Source organism: Neophocaena asiaeorientalis, unplaced genomic scaffold (assembly GCF_003031525.2).
Source record: "Neophocaena asiaeorientalis asiaeorientalis breed wild unplaced genomic scaffold, Neophocaena_asiaeorientalis_V1.1 scaffold116, whole genome shotgun sequence".
NCBI lineage: Eukaryota > Metazoa > Chordata > Mammalia > Artiodactyla > Phocoenidae > Neophocaena > Neophocaena asiaeorientalis.
The window spans coordinates 4,900,978-4,918,864 of NW_020174561.1; the positions used below are offsets into that span (position 1 = coordinate 4,900,978).

The 17,887-nt window shown below is 36.1% G+C and overlaps 1 protein-coding gene across 1 annotated transcript in view; it reads right to left on the minus strand.

Annotated features, from left to right (window-relative positions):
• Nucleotides 1–17,887, minus strand: part of CPED1 (cadherin like and PC-esterase domain containing 1) — a 286,736-nt gene that overhangs the window by 146,929 nt on the left and 121,920 nt on the right. The window contains exons 10-15 of the mRNA XM_024757824.1: nucleotides 17,272–17,376; nucleotides 15,543–15,712; nucleotides 11,778–11,848; nucleotides 10,266–10,316; nucleotides 5,622–5,808; nucleotides 4,451–4,619 (exon numbers count right to left, since the gene is read on the minus strand). Of these exons, the coding sequence (XP_024613592.1) occupies nucleotides 4,451–4,619; nucleotides 5,622–5,808; nucleotides 10,266–10,316; nucleotides 11,778–11,848; nucleotides 15,543–15,712; nucleotides 17,272–17,376 (753 nt within the window). The remainder of the gene's footprint in view (nucleotides 1–4,450; nucleotides 4,620–5,621; nucleotides 5,809–10,265; nucleotides 10,317–11,777; nucleotides 11,849–15,542; nucleotides 15,713–17,271; nucleotides 17,377–17,887) is intronic.

The following is a 17,887-nucleotide window of genomic DNA, read 5'->3' on the forward strand; positions in this document are numbered from 1 at the left end:
TTGCATTTCTGCAGTGTCAATTGTTACTTCTCCTTTTTAATTTCTAATTCTATTGATTTGAGTCTTCTCCCTTTTTCTCTTGATGAGTCTGTCTAATGGTTTATCAATTTTGTTTATCTTCTAAAAGAAACAGCTTCATTTTTACTGATCTTTGTTATCATTTCCTTCATTTCTTTTTCATTTATTTCTGATCTGATCTTTGTGATTTCTTTCCTTCTGCTAACTTTGGGGGTTTTTTGTTCTTCTTTCTCTACTTGCTTTAAGTGTAAGGTTAGGTTGTTTATTTGAGATGTTTCTTATTTCTTGAGGTAGGATTGCATTGCTATAAAATTCCCTCTTAGAACTGCTTTTGCTGCATCCTGTAGGTTTTGGGTCATCGTGTTTTCATTGTCATTTCTTTCTAGGTAAGTTTTTATTTTCACTTTGATTTCTTCAGTGATCTCTTGGTTATGAAGTAGTGTACTGTTTAGCTTCCATGTGTTTGTAGATTTTACATTTTTTTTCCCTGTAATTGATATCTCGTCTCAGCATCGTGGTTGGAAAAGATAACTGATATGATTTGAATTTTCTTAAATTTACCACAGCTTGATTTGTGACCCAAGATATGATCTATCCTGGAGAATGTTCCATGAGCACTTGCGAAGAAAGTGTATTCTGTTGTTTTGGATGGAATGTCCTATAAATGTCAATTAAGTCCATCTTAATTAATATATCATTTAAAGCTTGTGTTTCCTTATTTATTTTCATTGTGGATGATCTGTCCATTGGTGTAAGTGGGCTGTTAAAGTCCCCTACTATGATTGTGTTACTGTCGATTTCCCCTTTTATGGCTGTTAGCATTTGCCTTATGTATTGAGGTGCTCCTATTCTGGGTGCATAAATACTTACAATTGTTATATATTCTTCGTGGATTGATTCCTTGCTCATTATGTAGTGTCCTTCTTTGTCTCTTATAACAGTCTATAATTTAAAGTGTATTTTGTCTGATATGAGAATTGCTACTCCAGCTTTCTTTTGCTTTACATTTGCATGGAATACCTTTTCCATCTCCTCACTTTCAGTCCATATGTGTCCCTTGGTCTGAAGTGGGTCTCTTGGAGACAGCATGTATACGGGTCTTGTTTTTGTAACCATTCAGCCAGTCTGTGTCTTTTGGTTGGAGCATTTAATCCATTTACATGTAAGGTAATTACCAATATGTATGTTCCTATTACCATTTTCTTAATTCTTTTGGGTTTGTTATTGTAGGTCTTTTCCTTCTCTTGTGTTTCCTGCCTCAAGAAGTTCCTTTAACCTTTGTTGTAAAGCTGGTTTGGTGGTGCTGAATTTTCTTAGCTTTTGCTTGTCTGTAAAGGTTTTAATTTCTCCATCAAATCTGAATGAGATCCTTGCTGGGAAGAATAATCTTGGTTGTAGCTTTTTCCTTTTCATCAATTTAAATACGTCCTGCTACTCCCTTCTGGCTTGCAGTTTCTGCTGAAATATCAACTGTTACCTTATGGGGATTCCTTTGTATGTTATTTGTTGCTTTTCCCTTGCTGCTTTTAATATTTTTTCTTTGTACTTAATTTTTGATAGTTTGATTAATATGTGTCTTGGTGTGTTTCTCCTTGGATTTATCCGGTATGGGACTCTCTGCGCTCCCTGTACTTGATTAACTATTTCCTTTCCCAAATTAGGGAAGTTTTCAACTATAATCTCTTCAAATATTTTCTCAGTCTCTTTCTTTTTCTCTTCTTCTTCTGGCACCCCTATAATTAGAATGTTCATGCGTTTAATGTTGTCCCCGAGGTCTCTGAGACTGTCCTCAATTCTTTTCATTCTCTTTTCTTTATTCTGCTCTGCAGTAGTTATTTCCACTATTTTATCTTCCAGGTCACTTATCCGTTCTTCTGCCTCAGTTATTCTGCTATTGATTCTTTCTAGAGAATTTCTAATTTTATTTATTGTGTATTAGTAAAAATTTTAATAAAAAAAGAAAAAAAAAGAACGAAAGAAGAGAGCAACCCAACCAAAAACAAACCCACCAATGATAACAAGCGCTAAAAACTGTATTAAAAAAAAAAAGAAAACGGACAGGCAGACCCTAGGTCAAATGGTAAAAGCAAAGCTATACAGACAAAATCACACAAAGAAGCATACACATTCACACTCACAAAAAGAGAAAAAGGAAATATATATATATATATATATATATGTATGTAAGAGACAAAGGAAGAGAGCAACCGAATCAATAAACAAATCTACCAGTGATAATAAACTCTAAATCCTAAACTAAGATAAACATAAAACCAGAAACCAGTCAGTCACATACAGCAAACCCCAAGTGTACAGCCTCTCCCAAAGCCCAATGCCTCAATTTTGGTATGATTCGTTGTCTATTGAGGTATTCCACAGATGCAGGGTACATCAAGTTGATTGGGGAGATTTAATCCGCTGCTTCTGAGGCTGCTGAGAGAGATTTCCCTTTCTCTTCTTTGTTCGCACAGCTCCCGGGGTTCAGCTTTGGATTTGGCCCCGCCTCTGCGTGTAAGTCGCCTGATGGCATCTGTTCTTTGCTCAGACAGGACGGGGTTAAAGGAGCAGCTGATCTGGGGGCTCCGGCTCACTCAGGCCAGGTGGAGGGAGGGGTGCGGATGCAGGGCGAGCCTGCAGGGGCAGAAGCCGGCATGACGTTGCACCAGCCTGCGGCGCACCGTGCGTTCTCCCGCAGAAGTTGTCCCTGGATCCCGGGACCCTGGCAGTGGCGGGCTGCACAGGCTCCTGGGAGGGGAGGTGTGGAGAGTGACCTGGCCTTGCACACAAGCTTCTTGGTGGCTGCTACAGCAGCCTTAGCGTCTCATGCCCGTCTCGGGTCCGCGCTGATAGCGGCAGTTCGTGCCTGTCTCTGGAGCTCGTTTAGGCAGTGCTCTGAATCCCCACTCCTCGCGCACCCGAAACAATGGTCTCTTGCCTCTTAGGCAGGTCCAGACTTTTCCCGGACTCCCTCCCAGCTAGCCGTGGTGGACTAGCCCCCTTCAGGCTATGTTCACGTAGCCAACCCCAGTCCTCTCCCTGCGCTCCGACCGAAGCCCGAGCCTCAGCTCCCAGCCCCACCCGCCCTGGCGGGTGAGCAGACAAGCCTCTCGGGCTGGTGAGTGCCAGTCGGCCCCGATCCTCTGTGCAGGAATCTCTCCGATTTGCCCTCCGCACCCTTGTTGCTGCGCTCTCCTCCATGGCTCTGAAGCTTCCCCGCTCTGCTACCCACAGTCTCCTCCTGTGAAGGGGCTTCCTAGTGTGTGGAAACCTTTCCTCCTTCACAGCTCCCTCCCACTGACAATTGGAGCAGAGACTTCTAAGTGTCAATGCAAGGTGTACCTGCAGGAACGGGCAGGACTGAGGTATGAAGGAGCTGACAGGGGCTGAGGGGAGACATCATAGCGGGAAGCACACCTTGGAAGCAACCTCTGAAGCAACCTTTCTTTTATATTTTCTTGAAAAATAAAAATCTCAGCAATGAGTACCCTTACAAAATAGTGTTAAATTCTTGAGAAGAGATGAGATTGTGGTGGTGGTGGGTAGAGGGGAGAGAACACTCTATATGGCCACTACATTTAGGAAAACATGGTATCCATCCTACTCACTGAGGCCCAGTCAGCCATTTCTCTCGTTTATTAACCATCTGTGGTTCATGCTCCCACTAGCATATCAATCACTGAGATACGACATAGGTGGAATTATTCTAAGTGGATTAGTAGATATGGTGAGAGTATCAATTACTACTTCCCTGGAATCACTTGTAGCCAGGGTGTATGATGTACACAAATATAGAGGGTTATACACAGACTCCTAAAAAATGAAAACACAGAAGAAAGAACCACCAAATAAGACAAAGTCTCTGGGTAATGTTCACCCTCCTCCAAAATCAACAGGGCTACAGAATGGTATGTGTTGCTCACTGGAGCAACTGCAAACTTTAGAAATGCTTAAGGTACAAGAAGTGAAGGCGAAATGTATCTACCCAAGGAAATTCAATTTCATTCATCTGGTATCCCTTTTGTAAAATAGTTTCATAAATTTTCCTCTTATTCTTTAAAACAAATTCCACTGAATCTAGTTTAAAATTTCAAAGTAGTTCCAGGGACAAATCCAAGAAACACAGCACAATTTAAACAGGAAATGTAAAACCAATTTCATAACTAAGTGCGAGTACTCAGACATTTTTTTCAATATTAACCACAATAAATCCACTGCACACTATAAGTGCAGGGAATAGCCACCACACTTAAAAGAAAATCACTCACAAAAAGGTATCTTAGATACCTGGCTGGTACTCTTTTTTGAAATGAGGCCACAATTATTTGGATTTGAAAGCATCCACTTTTTTCTAATAATTTTCATTTGGACTTTTTCACCTGGGTTAAAGGATCACTCCCAATTCAACCCATGTGCAAATGTAAAATTCACTTACCTGCACAAAACCGCATGCTGCGAAGTCCTCAAACAAAGGCAGACTTGGACGGTCTTCTCTATAGATGGTGAGTTTGTATGTGATCAGGGTCTCACCTTGGATTGGAGATTCATCCACCACAAGCATTGAGATTTTGTTCATCCCTAAGCCCAGAGGGTAGTTGGCAAAGCTGGAGAGAGAATGAGAGAGACAACCCAAATTGACTCATACATCAATATTTATTAAATGTATACAATTTTCATCAAAAACAGATAAGATCTGCACCATTTCATAAGAAACCTAAAATGTGAAAAAATTATTTTAACTTATGTTTCATTGTGCTTTGGTATACCAAGCGTTATCTTGCAGAGCAAGTCATGTCCCCTATCAATTACAGGGAAGGGAACTAATATTATTAACCACCTGTCAGGGTCATATATTATCTCATTTAATATTCACAACTCCATACAAAAACTATGATACTTCCCATTTTACATATAGTGGAGTATGGTAGAGTCAGGGTTGGGACCCAGGTTGGCCTGACTTGAATCCTCTTTCCTTTCTATTATACTTTCTGAGCTCCCAGGAATGCTGGGTGCATTTCTTTCCATACAACATAGGAATATGAGTATATTTCTTGCCGTGGACATGGAATGTCATAAAATTCTATCTTCTGTTCAAATTATCAACCAAAGAGTTGATGACTCTCAAAAGAGTCAATAGAAAAAAATCCCATGAGACTAAGAAAGTTAGTGTTACTATGTCCACAAATTTTCACCAACATGTTTATTAAGTAATCAACACCTGAATCTTCAAAAACTTGAGGAGCTGGGTTGGGGTAGAGGAGGCTACTATTCAGAAGGGTGAACTCTTCAACTACCTAAAAACATAAAGATAACAATAAACTCAATTTTCCCTGAATGAGTCCTCTTTGATACTTTTCATATCACAAGATCCTCTCTTGTTACAACATTGTTACAAAGATTAAACACAAAGATTGTTAATAGATCAGTAGAGCACTCATGTGTTCTTTTTAACAACATGGCATCTGTAAAGCAGAGGGATTTCACACCCTGGCAATCCCTCCAAAAGATCTTGTGCCTCAGGTTTTCTGAACCATCTTCAAAGGTTGCTTCCAAGGTGTGCTTCCCGCTATGATGTCTCCCCTCAGCCCCTGTCAGCTCCTTCATACCTTGGTCCTGCCCGTTCCTGCAGGTACACCTTGCACTGACACTTAGAAGTCTCTGCTCCAATTGTCAGCGTTACCACATCAAATGGGACTTCAGAGTAATAATCTTTGATCTTTGAGTTAAATTCAGGATTTAGTTCCAAATGCGGATGTGTGAAGATCTGCTTGATATGACATTGTGCATCTTTATCTGTTTAAAAAAACAAAACAATGATAGAAATACCTGCGGCATGGATAAATGTTTAAAAATCATATATGATTAAGGTTTTTAAAATTCTTTTGAATAACTTTAGTGATCACTGCTGATTTTCCATTTGGTCCTCTGGTCATAGTTGATTTGTGGCTTCAGCTGGGTTTTCTATTTGCCAAATTTTGTAGACCTTGCCTCATATAACAGTTGTTGACTTTAGTTGATATTTTTTGCTCAGCCTTTAAAAGTTTAAAGGCACAGAAGGTCAGAAAATGTCTCTCCAGTGGACTGATAACATTTCATAACATTTATTGCATATATCAAGCAACTGTGTAAATGGGGGGAGATGACTCTGTGGGGTGGTGACAGAAGGATACCAGCAGGGAATAAGGAAAATTTCTTGATGGGAAGTGTCATTAAACTGCCATTGGATTGATATGTAGCTTACAGGCAGGAGGGTGAAGCAAAGAATGTGAAATCCAAATCATGCCAAACACTCAGACACAAAAACATGAGACCCCCTCCATACTCCGGCCACCTTAACCTAAGAAAGTACCCTAAAGTATAAGAAGGAAATGCTATCCTCTGCTCAACCCTGTTACAGAACCTAGCATATTATTTCATATAATTGATTCTAAGCCATTTTTAAAAAAAGTGTTTCTATTTGATAACTCAATTTTTTGCAAAAGTATCTTAGAAAAAACTAAAAACATGTTTCTAGGCACATACACCAGCCACTGCTAAACTACATTATGTTCATATTTGAAATAAACAAATTACTCAAAAGCAAATGTTTTTCAAAGAAATATTAACAAGTATTTTGTGCCAGAAATACTTTTCAATAGTCAACAAAATTCCAGTAAAGGTAACATAGGAAATTCTGTAAAAACCAGTAAAATGAAAATGTCTTCTGTTGCCTTTAAATAAGATGTTCAATGATGTTTAACATAGCGACAGAAGGATAACACCAAATTTGCCACAGGAAGCTATACACCTGCACTTAAAGAAAAGTCGATTATCCTGTTAACTGCTGTCTCTTCCTCTATTGTTATAGAGCTATCACAACGATTTTTCTAAAATCACATCTGATGACTTGGCTTCAGTTCTTTAACAGTTTCTCATCACTGCCAGAATCTAGGCCAAGTTCCCAATAAAGCTTACAAGGCATCTCATAACCACTTCCTTGGTTCTCCTTCCCATCTCCCAACACATCCTGGACTTTGTGATTCAACAATACCAAAAGTTTTATATTTCTTTGCCAGACACGGAGACAGATGCATCACCAAATCCATGGCAATGAATACCACCAACTTTATAGGTGTTTCATTCTAGTTCTGAGAACTAGGTGTCAGTTTAATTCCCATCGTGCCCTAAAATAATGAAAGTGAATAAATGTGTGTATTTCTGACCCACATTCCAGGAGAGTTTTCTCAGCTGGTCAAAGAAAAAACTACTCTGGTACAAATTAGGAACAATAATAATAAAATAGATACATTGTAATGTCATTGCAGGGAAAAGTCAATAAAAATTAGTCAGTTTGGTTGAATAACTCAGTGAATTGGGTAAATACCTGCTTGATTGATTTTACTTGTTATGAAAGATTCTATCTGGGTGACAGATGTAGGTGGACTTCATCTATAATTTCAATAATCCTACCAGCTCATAAATTTTTTTATAATGAAAGAGAAAAAAATGAAAGAATAAGGGTGAGACTGTATTATTAGATTTAACCTTGAAAAGGACCATAGCTTTTCATTTGAATTCAATCACTTATTAATAACACATTCATTTTTTCATCAAAGATTTTTTTTTTTCTGGCATAGTCTATGTTCAAGGCACTGAAATAAGCACAGTAAAAACAGGTTACTTTTGGTCATGAGCTCTGATTCAAATGGAGACTGTGAACCCAATCTAACACTTTAAACAAGCTGGAGTTCAGGGATATGGAATGTGCTTTCAAAAGCACCATTTCTTAGGCAGAAAGGGAATATAAATATGTGCGCTACACTTTTATGCTCAGAACCAGTTAGATGAATAACAAAGTGGAAGATTTTTTTCAAAATAGTAATCATAGGAAATGTATTGATACTTTAACTTTATATATTTTTATAAAATAGTCACTGAGAGTTAATTTCCTCGCAGTTTATACTTTCACTTAATAGTGAACATTTTCAATGGGGCCTACCCATTACAACACTGAAACTCAGCCCTAAAAGAAAGAAAATGTGTAATCATTCTCTTAAGGAAGATTTTAGCAAGTGCTTGTTTTTGGTTTCATCAGAAACTCTTCACCTCTGGCTTATGTACTGCATCCTAGACCCCTGCTTGAAAGCTGATTTTGTCCTGACATCATCTTCAACTGAATCATCAGTGGTGCTGCCTACAAACACCTGGTGTTTCCTTGGCATCCTTCCCAATCCAGTCCCAACTCGTCTCAGGCCAGCTTACCTTAGCTCTGCAGAGAACCCACTGTGAGGTAAGGTGGTAGCAGGCTGCTTAACGTATTTGGCAAGTATATATGGGAAAGCTGTTTGAAGTCCTGGTTGCTTTTAATGGATTTCTTTTAACTGCAGAATTTTGTTACCCTCTTGAGGGATAATCGTAACTCATATTAAACACAAAAACAGCCTAGACACTGAAAGATAATCCCACTTGTTCTAAGGCATCGAGTTATTTTTTTTAAATCTTATACCATAAAAATAGGAATATTAACTTTGAAGACCCAGGTAGGACTAGTTTTTAATCAACATAAAAATATGAACAAAGTTGAAGAGCTTATTTAACGTGTTTGTATCCTCCACCCTATGCTACCTGAAAACTAAAAAAAAAAAAAAAAATGAGATTAATTTGTACAATCATTCCTCTTATAAATGAGAAAACAAAAGACCAAAGAGGTGAAGTGGCTTTCCTGATCTAACCCAGATCCTGGCACACTAGACCCTCAACAAATGTTCGTTCTAACCTTGCTCCTAGTTTTCTCAAAACTAGTCCTTTTCTCACTACACACTGGGTACCAGCCTCCCAAGAGAACTGAGTAGCATGTATTTTTCTAGAAGTGGGAGATTGGATGATAAATGCAGGGAGGGAATAGTGTAAGTATATCTGTTACTTTTTCCTGATCAGCAGTACTTTATTCAAAATGCTCTTTTTTTTAATTGGATGTATTTGTTGATTCTATTAAACTACATTATTGTATCACCTCTCAACCTATCGTGATTTTAATGATAGTGTTAAAACACAGTGAATGAATTAAATTGCATTTTAGAAGAGACAAATTAGATTTATTAAATTGGAAGACTTCTATTTATCATAAATTAGATCTTAGTCCATAAAATTTATTGTTTTCACCTTTAATGTTTTATCAGAATAGATTTTTTTCTGAAAGGCTAAATTTTCTATGTATGTTTCAGCACCAATTATATATATATATACACACATATATGTTAAAAACGTATACACTGCCAAAAAACAAACCTGATAAATAGAATTCTTATTTTTCCATCATATTATTTATTATAGGATATTAAGATAATACATGAGCCTTGGACAAAGAATCTGAAGACCCATTTTCATGATCCAGCTCGTGCATTTAATAGCACTGTGATCTTGGAAAAGTCAGTAAGATTCCCTAGAATGATATATTTGCAAGACCACTGGAATAATACTGACCAGAATGAAGAAAATTATTTAAAATTTAAAAAATCTATATAATACTTAAAATGTATTACTATTATATATGTATTTATATTATTGATTATACCTTGGTTAAAAAATTCATGAATTTTAAGAAAAGAAATTGAAATTTGGCTTAAAAACTCTCAATTGTGGGGCTTCCCTGGTGGTGCAGTGGTTGAGAGTCCGCCTGCTGATGCAGGGGACACGGGTTCGTGCCCCGGTCCAGGAAGATCCCACATGCCGCAGAGCGGCTGGGCCCGTGAGCCATGGCCGCTGAGCCTGCGCATCCAGAGCCTGTGCTCCGCAACAGGAGAGGCCACAGCAGTGAGAGGCCCGCGTACCGCAAAAAAAGAAGACAAACAAAAAAAAACAAACTCTCAATTGTTATAAAGAAAACTCAAATCAAGTACTATCCATTATATCAACCATCTGGGAGAAAAGGATCACTGTTGGGTAGTGAGAGTCCTAAAAATCAATATATAGAGGAGATGCCAAGCTCTTCCATTTGAGAGTCCCCAAGGCAAAGCATTAGCACCGTTAGGGCCCCTCAAAATAAGTTTGGAAGTTACTGTCTTTAAATATAAAAATATAATGTTCGATTTTCAAAAATGGAAAATTAAAAATCTTTTTATACAAAAGTAGCAAACATGAATTCATTCAGAAATCTCATAACTTCTGAAAATTTACATAAAATACATTATCAGCCTAAAGATGCCCCAATATGATGACTTATTCAACCTAAGTGTTGATTATGATTCTGAAGCACTTTCATTGGAACTCACCATTAATGCAATGTATTTCTTTGGTTTCATTAATAATTTGTGGAACTGCAGCTAAAAAAAGAAATGTAAATTAAAAAATGAAACTATTAATCAAAATAAAAAGAATACATATTCAGGTATCTGAAACTCAGGATAATTTAATAAAACACATATTTTATTATTTAATTTTTATTACATCAGAAAGCACTTCTAAGTTAAACTGACACCTAGAGTAAAACAAAAGAAGCTATTTGGTTCAAATTGCAGAAAAATAATTATTTCAAATAAGAAAACATTAAGGGAGAAAAATGAATGGTCTAAATGCCATCTATTGCTTGAAGTTGATCTATCAGAATTCCTCTAGTTCTATGATCTTATGGCTATAATTTCTCAAATCATTAGAATTACATAAATTCCATCCAGTTGGTTCCACTGATATTTACTTTGTTTCTAAATTCAACTAAACATTTATCTAAAAGACTTCTTAATAAATACCAATGGGACAAATGAGTGAATAAAAACAGAGTGCATAAAGAAATCATTTAGAGAAGAAAAAAATGGTGGGAGAGAGAAAGACAATCAGAACAGCAGTTTAACATCAGTTCTTCCCTGACCTTATTGATTCATTTTATTATCAAACTTTAGCATGCCTCAGAATCATGTGAAGGGCTTGTTAAAATAAAGAATACTGGGCCTTATACCCAGAGATTCTGATTCAGTAGATCTGAATTTTCCAAGCTTCCCAGATGATGCTGTTGCTGTTGGTTTAGGGGCTACACACCCAGAACCACTACATTGGATTAAACCTTGATTTGTAGTAGGAAAACTTCGATTTTTTTAAAAAAAGTGTAGACACATGTACTTCTTTTCATTTTTTCTTCTGAAAATTAGAAACATTTTCTTTTCATGTGACATAAAGCTCAGATGTTCTTTAGAAGGAAAAAAACTGAAAATTGAGATAAGCTTAAGAGAGAAATCAAAATCACCATTAATTTTCCTTAAGGTCCATATTGCTCGTAGCCAATTGTTTCATTTAATAATGTATCTTAAACATCTTTAATGTATAGCTATTTTTCCACAATATTAGAATGGCTTTATAGCAATTTATTGGATGACTATAGCTTAATCCAATCCACTATTATTGCAATAATGGTAGTTGCTATTTTTTTCATTTATTAGTAATTTATGTAATTAAATTTTTGTGTACATTCTTAACTATTTCCTTAAAATGAATATCTGGAAGTGAAATTTCTGGTATGTAAGAATAACTTTTAAAGCTTTTCTTACGTGTTGTTAAATGGCCCCTTAAGAAAGATTGTTCTAAATTATACACCCACCAGCAACATGAGAATACTCATTTTCCTACACTCTTCCCAACTCTATTATCTTCAAGAGGAAAACTCTTTCCAAATTTGAGGGAAAACAGCATTTTCCAGTTTAATTTTGATTGCTAATAAAGCTAAACATTTTTTATGTTTTTGGCCACACAATACTTGTTTTTCATGTAGAAAGAAGTGGGACTACATCCTTTACCTTTTTTATTTTCAATTGCATTAAATGGTACTTGTGGTTTTTTCATGTTCTCATCCTCTGTGAAAGAATTCCTGTGAATGCAATATCAAACATCTCTGGATCAATGCACTGAACAAAATTCATGGAAATTACATCTAACGCACTACCTTTTTTCCTGTGTGTGAGCACAGTTATTTTGATGAACACAAAGAAAAACTTTCTGGATTTCATTCCTCAAAACTGGCAATCTTGTCTCAAATGAGGTGGATGGAAATCTCATCATCTCTAATCAGCAGAAGCACATTTGAAGAAAACCAGGGCAAAAAGTCACTCTTTGGTCCAAAAGGGAACAATCTCTGATAGCCTAGGTCCAACAGAAGTGATTCAGAAACACACATTCCTATTGGAATCTGTTTGGCTAAAATTACAAAGTCTTGAAGCAAGAAGTCTTGGAAACTCTGAGACACAGACTGAGAAGAACATCCATATAATCTAAGAAATTGAAGCGTACCATGCAGAAAGTGACCTGTCCTGCCAAGGATTCTATCCTTAAACTCTGATGAACAGGAATGAATTTTAAGGGTTAGTTATATCTTGGTGTGTTTGCCTCATTTTTCTGTTGTATAACTAAATGCTCAGCCAGATTGGCCTTTAAATCCTCAAATTTGGGACCAAAGTAATCTTAAGTTGCAGACAGAAAAATTGCTGGTCCTGATGATAGAGAATACTGGACAGGATGTGACTTCACTTTACTCCATTTGTGAGGCTCCATTTCTACTCCGGAGAAACAGAGATAACAACACTGGCCTTACTTCACAAGGATGCTATGAAGATTCAATCAAACGCTCTGTGTTAAATTACATTTTATAAAGATTTATTGTTCCAGATATTGTACTGTACCAGTAGAGGTGAATAAGGCATTTTCAATTCCCTTAAAATATAAGCATCAGATAGGAAATTAAGAAGCATCAAGGAACTAAAACTATAGTTAATGTTGGGAGGTGTGATCATGTTATTGCAGTTTTATTTTTAAAGTCTTTTTTTCCCTTTAGTATATGCAATGATGTAATCAGGGGTGAAAAATTATGATGTCTAGGACTTTAAAATAACTTTCCTCCTCCGAGGAATGAAGAAATAGATAAAGCAAGCATGGGGTGATATACGTTTACTTGAAGTTTGAGTGCCAGGCCAAAGTAAAAAAAAAAAAATCTCTGATTTCATATGAAGTAAACACTCTAAACAAAGCTCATAAAAGATACAACCCTGAAATGCATGTAAACTGAATTTTAGAAATGTTACTATCTTAATGGAATGGGATGCTTTGTATGTTTACTCATCCTGCAAGTGATTTCTTGTGTAATTTTGTGAATAACTTATTTGTTTTGACAACGTGTATTTTCATGGAAAGCATGTGATTAGAGCAAATTACACTTGCTACTTTATTTCCAGTAAAGTGAAAATTAGCAGAGAGTACACACACATTGATTTTAGTGTTTTCATTCTGTTAAGATTTCCACTAATTCTGTTGGGACCTCTGGATTCTGAGCCTCAGGGCACAGACATAAGTGTCACTTTTTCTAAATGTTGCTCTTTTGACTTTATTTCTCCTCACCTTGTTGCTATAAGCAGATGATCTTTATTTAAAAGGGTGGAGGAAGGCATTAAACCCCACAGATAGTACAGGTATGTAAAATTGGCTTTTTTGGTATGAAAAACTGGAGAAGACCACTGTGAAGATAAGGGCAATTATGAATGACTACACGTGATCTTCCTGTCAGCATGAGGTTTTGGTGTAAAGCGCTGGATGACGGGCAAGAGGCCAGGGCCCTAGTCTCAACTCAAACAGCTGCGTGGCTTGGGCAAATAACCCATCTTCTCAGCACCTCAGTTTCCTCATCTGGAAAATGTGTATCATATGCCATCCTCCTTGTAATACACATGAATGATAATTAAATATATATACATTCACTGGTAAACTTGAAGATAATTAGAATTGAGTATTCTTTCTTAAAATGTTCTAGAAACAATTTATGTAATTGTTTCTTGATAAAGACTTCAAGTTTACTTATCTTAGTGTTAACTTAGATAAAGCTTTCATACTTATCTTGATTTTCCTATAAATGAAAGAAAAATATATACCCCATTTGTCGATGCTGAAGTGACTTTTGGATGGTATAGGAACAGGAAACCGAAAGTATATTAATATTTACTACCTATCTGCTCTGCAGCACACCACACACTATGCAGTACATGATGGAGGTTATCTTATGTAATCTTGAAACAATACTTGGTAGGTGGTATAATCCATATTTTACAGGTATGGAAACTGAGACTCAGAGGAAAATCTTACCTGCTGTAATTAATAAACGCTAGAGTTGGGATTTTTGAATCCAAGTCTCTCTGATTCAAAAAGGTCCTGACTTTTTCTAACTATATTTAAAACTGACCTTTAGTAAATTTCATTGTTGGAAGGAATCAGTTAGGGTTAGAATTAGGCTTAAATTCGATATTCTGAAATTAAGGCAATTGCTTAACCTTATAACAAATGTGGACCTTGAGACAAATTTTGGGAATAAACTTTCCAAAGCTTGCATATCTCAAAGGAACTTACCCAAAGTTAAAAACCATACTTAAATAGACTCCTTGGTAAATCAAGTCTGTTCTTCCCTCATCGACAACGGCGAAAGAGACAGTCTTGGATTGAGTGAGTGCAAAGAACAAACAAAGGGACAGTAGGCTGTATTATTTAAAACCTAACTTTCAAACAAACAAACAAAACCTTCTATCAATCCTATTATTTCGAGAATAAGGCCAGCTGCATAAAGATGTGGCAATTAAAGTGAGTTCTGGTCCTGGGAGATGTCCTATGAATTCTTTGAATATGTGATTGCTTGTATTTTTGAACTATTAAAAAAATGTTTCTTATAGGACTGTTTTCACTGTCTCCTGAGGCAGAAGGAAATGAAGGACAAGTCAGTAGAATTGAGGCCGTTTGTGAGGGTAACTTCAGAGACACTGATGATCATGCACGGCCATCTAGTCTTTCATTCCCTTGGGAGGTTAGGTTTACTTCTGTTTTCCTGGCAATAGACAAGTCAAATACTCTTAATTCTATCATATAAAAGGGAAGCAGACTTAGCTGGCACCATAGGCACTGCCCCTTCCCCTGGCAACTGGGGGTGTTACTATGTTCTCTGGCCCAGCAACCCTCTTATTCACTCATTACTACCCCTCATTAGAGTGGAAGTGGACATAGGAGGCCAAGGACCTTTTCTCCTGGCCGAATGCTTCTCTCTGAGATCCCATCTTCTAAAAAAAAAGTTCTAATCTTGCGGTAGAGACAGACATATTTATAAATTTGGATAGGTTTTGCCTAGAATAAAGTCATGCCTCAAAAACTCCAAATGAATGCTCATACCGTCTCGGGCTCCACTCTGACTGATGGTTCATAAAACAAATCTCACCTAATTCTTTCTGTCTGATGCTCCTGTAATTCAAGGATATATATCACAGGATGAAACTAGCTTGAAACTTTTAATTTTAAACATGACTTTTGAATGGAGTCAAGTCCTGATGGTTTGAAAAACTGTTGGATATATTTTTGTTACAGTGTTTGAAGACCACTAGAATCATTATGGTTTCAATGTTTTAAAGAAGCTTATTTTCCAGAGCATGAATTTTTGGACACACTTCTTTTTGTTGCTTTCTTTAATGTAGGCAATGCCTTTTGAAATCAATCTTTAGAGATTTTTGGGGTTGCACAATTCAAATTTGTGGCTCTCTTACCATTCCAGCGGGTGTGGCTGTGCCTTTTTATTCAGGAGCTGAAATTGTTCGAATACATTTAAAAGAGACCAGTATTGGGTCAGGATGGAACCAGGTTTCCCCACAGGATTTGCCATATCATAAAATTCACGCATCAAAGATTGAAACCCAGGAGTGGTAGATGGGAAGAGCTGAGAAGGAATATTTGAAAGCAGAATATCAGACTAAGTTATGGAAAATAAAATGTAGTATTACTAGGAAAGGCCTTATATTTATTTATTCAGATATTTTAAAAATCAGATATTTATTTAAAATCCATTATCTATACCATAATTTAATTTTCTGTGTTGCTGTCAAGGTAAATGCCACTTTTTATAAGGAACTAATTTTGCTGATGTGTATACTTTCAAATGTGGTGAATTTTATTTCCCTTTTCATTGAAAGGAAATGGATATCTGCTTTCTATAGATACCTGAAAACAGCTGAATAACACAGTGCGTCAGGTAGCAGGAAAAATGAGGAGAGATTCTCTTGGGTTACAAGTGCCTTACAAATCTCAGGGTGAGAGATATTAATCCTACCAAAAAAAAATCTATGGTTATCCTCTTTCTACTCTGAGAGTCAGGAAATTAGTGTCTGCCCTTTCTCCTACAAAATAATTCTTCTATTCTTCACATTGTGCCAAGAGATGTTCTTTACTTTCACAATATCTTAAATTGAAGATATTGAAGGATGAAGGATGAAGCCAGGTCTCTGATTATCTTTGTAGAGTATTGACCCAAACTGTCATGAATGTAATACTTACTATATTTAAATTAATTAAAATAACCCATCAATTACACTATCTTTGGAGCAATAAGCTTACTTTGAACCCTCTAAAATATGGAGCTAAATTATAAAAACAAGTGTCAAACCTTCACTAATTAATTTAGTAATTTGGTTATAATTCATACAAGTAGCATCTGAATACACAGATTATTTTAAGTAAAAAATAAATATTTTATTCAAACAGATTAATAATAAATTATTAGTAGACTTTTAAAAATGCTATTTTAAAGAGATATTTTGTATAAACACATCTTAGGTAGAAAAATATGAATCCAATATAATTTACCTATATAATGGCGGAACTAGAAACGAAGCGAGTACTGAGCATGCATATGTATGTGTAATAAATTATCCTTTGATATTGAGCAATAACTTAACAGAATCCAGGAAAATACATAGAAAACAAAATAAATGCCATATATATTTTTGGCTGAAACCAGTAAAAGTTATTATAATTATTTACATTTTCTTTCTTTGGATTTTGCTACAGAGTTACAACAAATTAAGATTTAGGTAGTTTTAAAAAATATTATTGTTCTATTGAGTAATATTTACTTTTACACAAACGAAAAAGGGCATAATAAACAGAAGGAAATTTTGGTTACATGTAAATGTCCCAAAGCTAAAAGCAAACTTTTTTGGAAAAATGTTAGCATTTTCCCCTTAAGAACTATCAAATCCTGCCAGCTATACTAATTCCATATTCTTTCACTTTTAGTAAGTCATGTATTATCTGCAAACTCTTAAAGAATATGCATTCTGCTCATCTTAATATTTATATCTCTGAAAAGAAGAAGCTTACAAAGATTTCTATTCCTTAAAGAAATATCTTCACCTAGTTTTAAGTCAAAATCAAGTCTCTTATGGCTGATCTACTGTAATCTCAGTAATCAAGAGGAATCAAAGGTCACTTTTGTTTTACCAGTTGGAATTGTCCCAAACTCCTGAGTTCCTTTATGAAAGTCATAACTGAGTTAATCTCCTCTAAAGATAGGCATTGATTTAGTTCTTTTTGATAGTTTTCACCCTATAATGGGGAGAAAAAATGCAACTCTTAAGCAATTGCTACAAAGTCAAACCATGTTTAACACAATTCAAGAACCAAATTTTGAACTCTATAAACAGCTGGGCTAATTAATTCTAAATAATACATAATAACTTTAACTTGCCAAAATGATGTCAGAATATAAGAAAGCTTCATATTTGACCAAAGGACCTGAAATAGCTCAGTAAGTACTACTTTGGTAGTAAGGTTGGGAAATTGGGCCCAGAAGGACAGAATGAGTGTGACAGTTTGGAAATGCAGGAAAAGTCTTTTTTTAGTCTTCAGGGTACAAAAGATCAGAGCAGCAAATTTACACGTGAACCTCATGTATGGGACGTTACCATTTTCGAGTTTCACGGATTCCAGTAAACAGACTCATCCCCCCATGTTCCTCACATTCATTTTTCATTATAATGCATCCCTTAGAGCAAAAGATACACATATTACCATTCCCTCTGGGTCAAATGGTTCTAATGGTTTTAATGGCAATCCA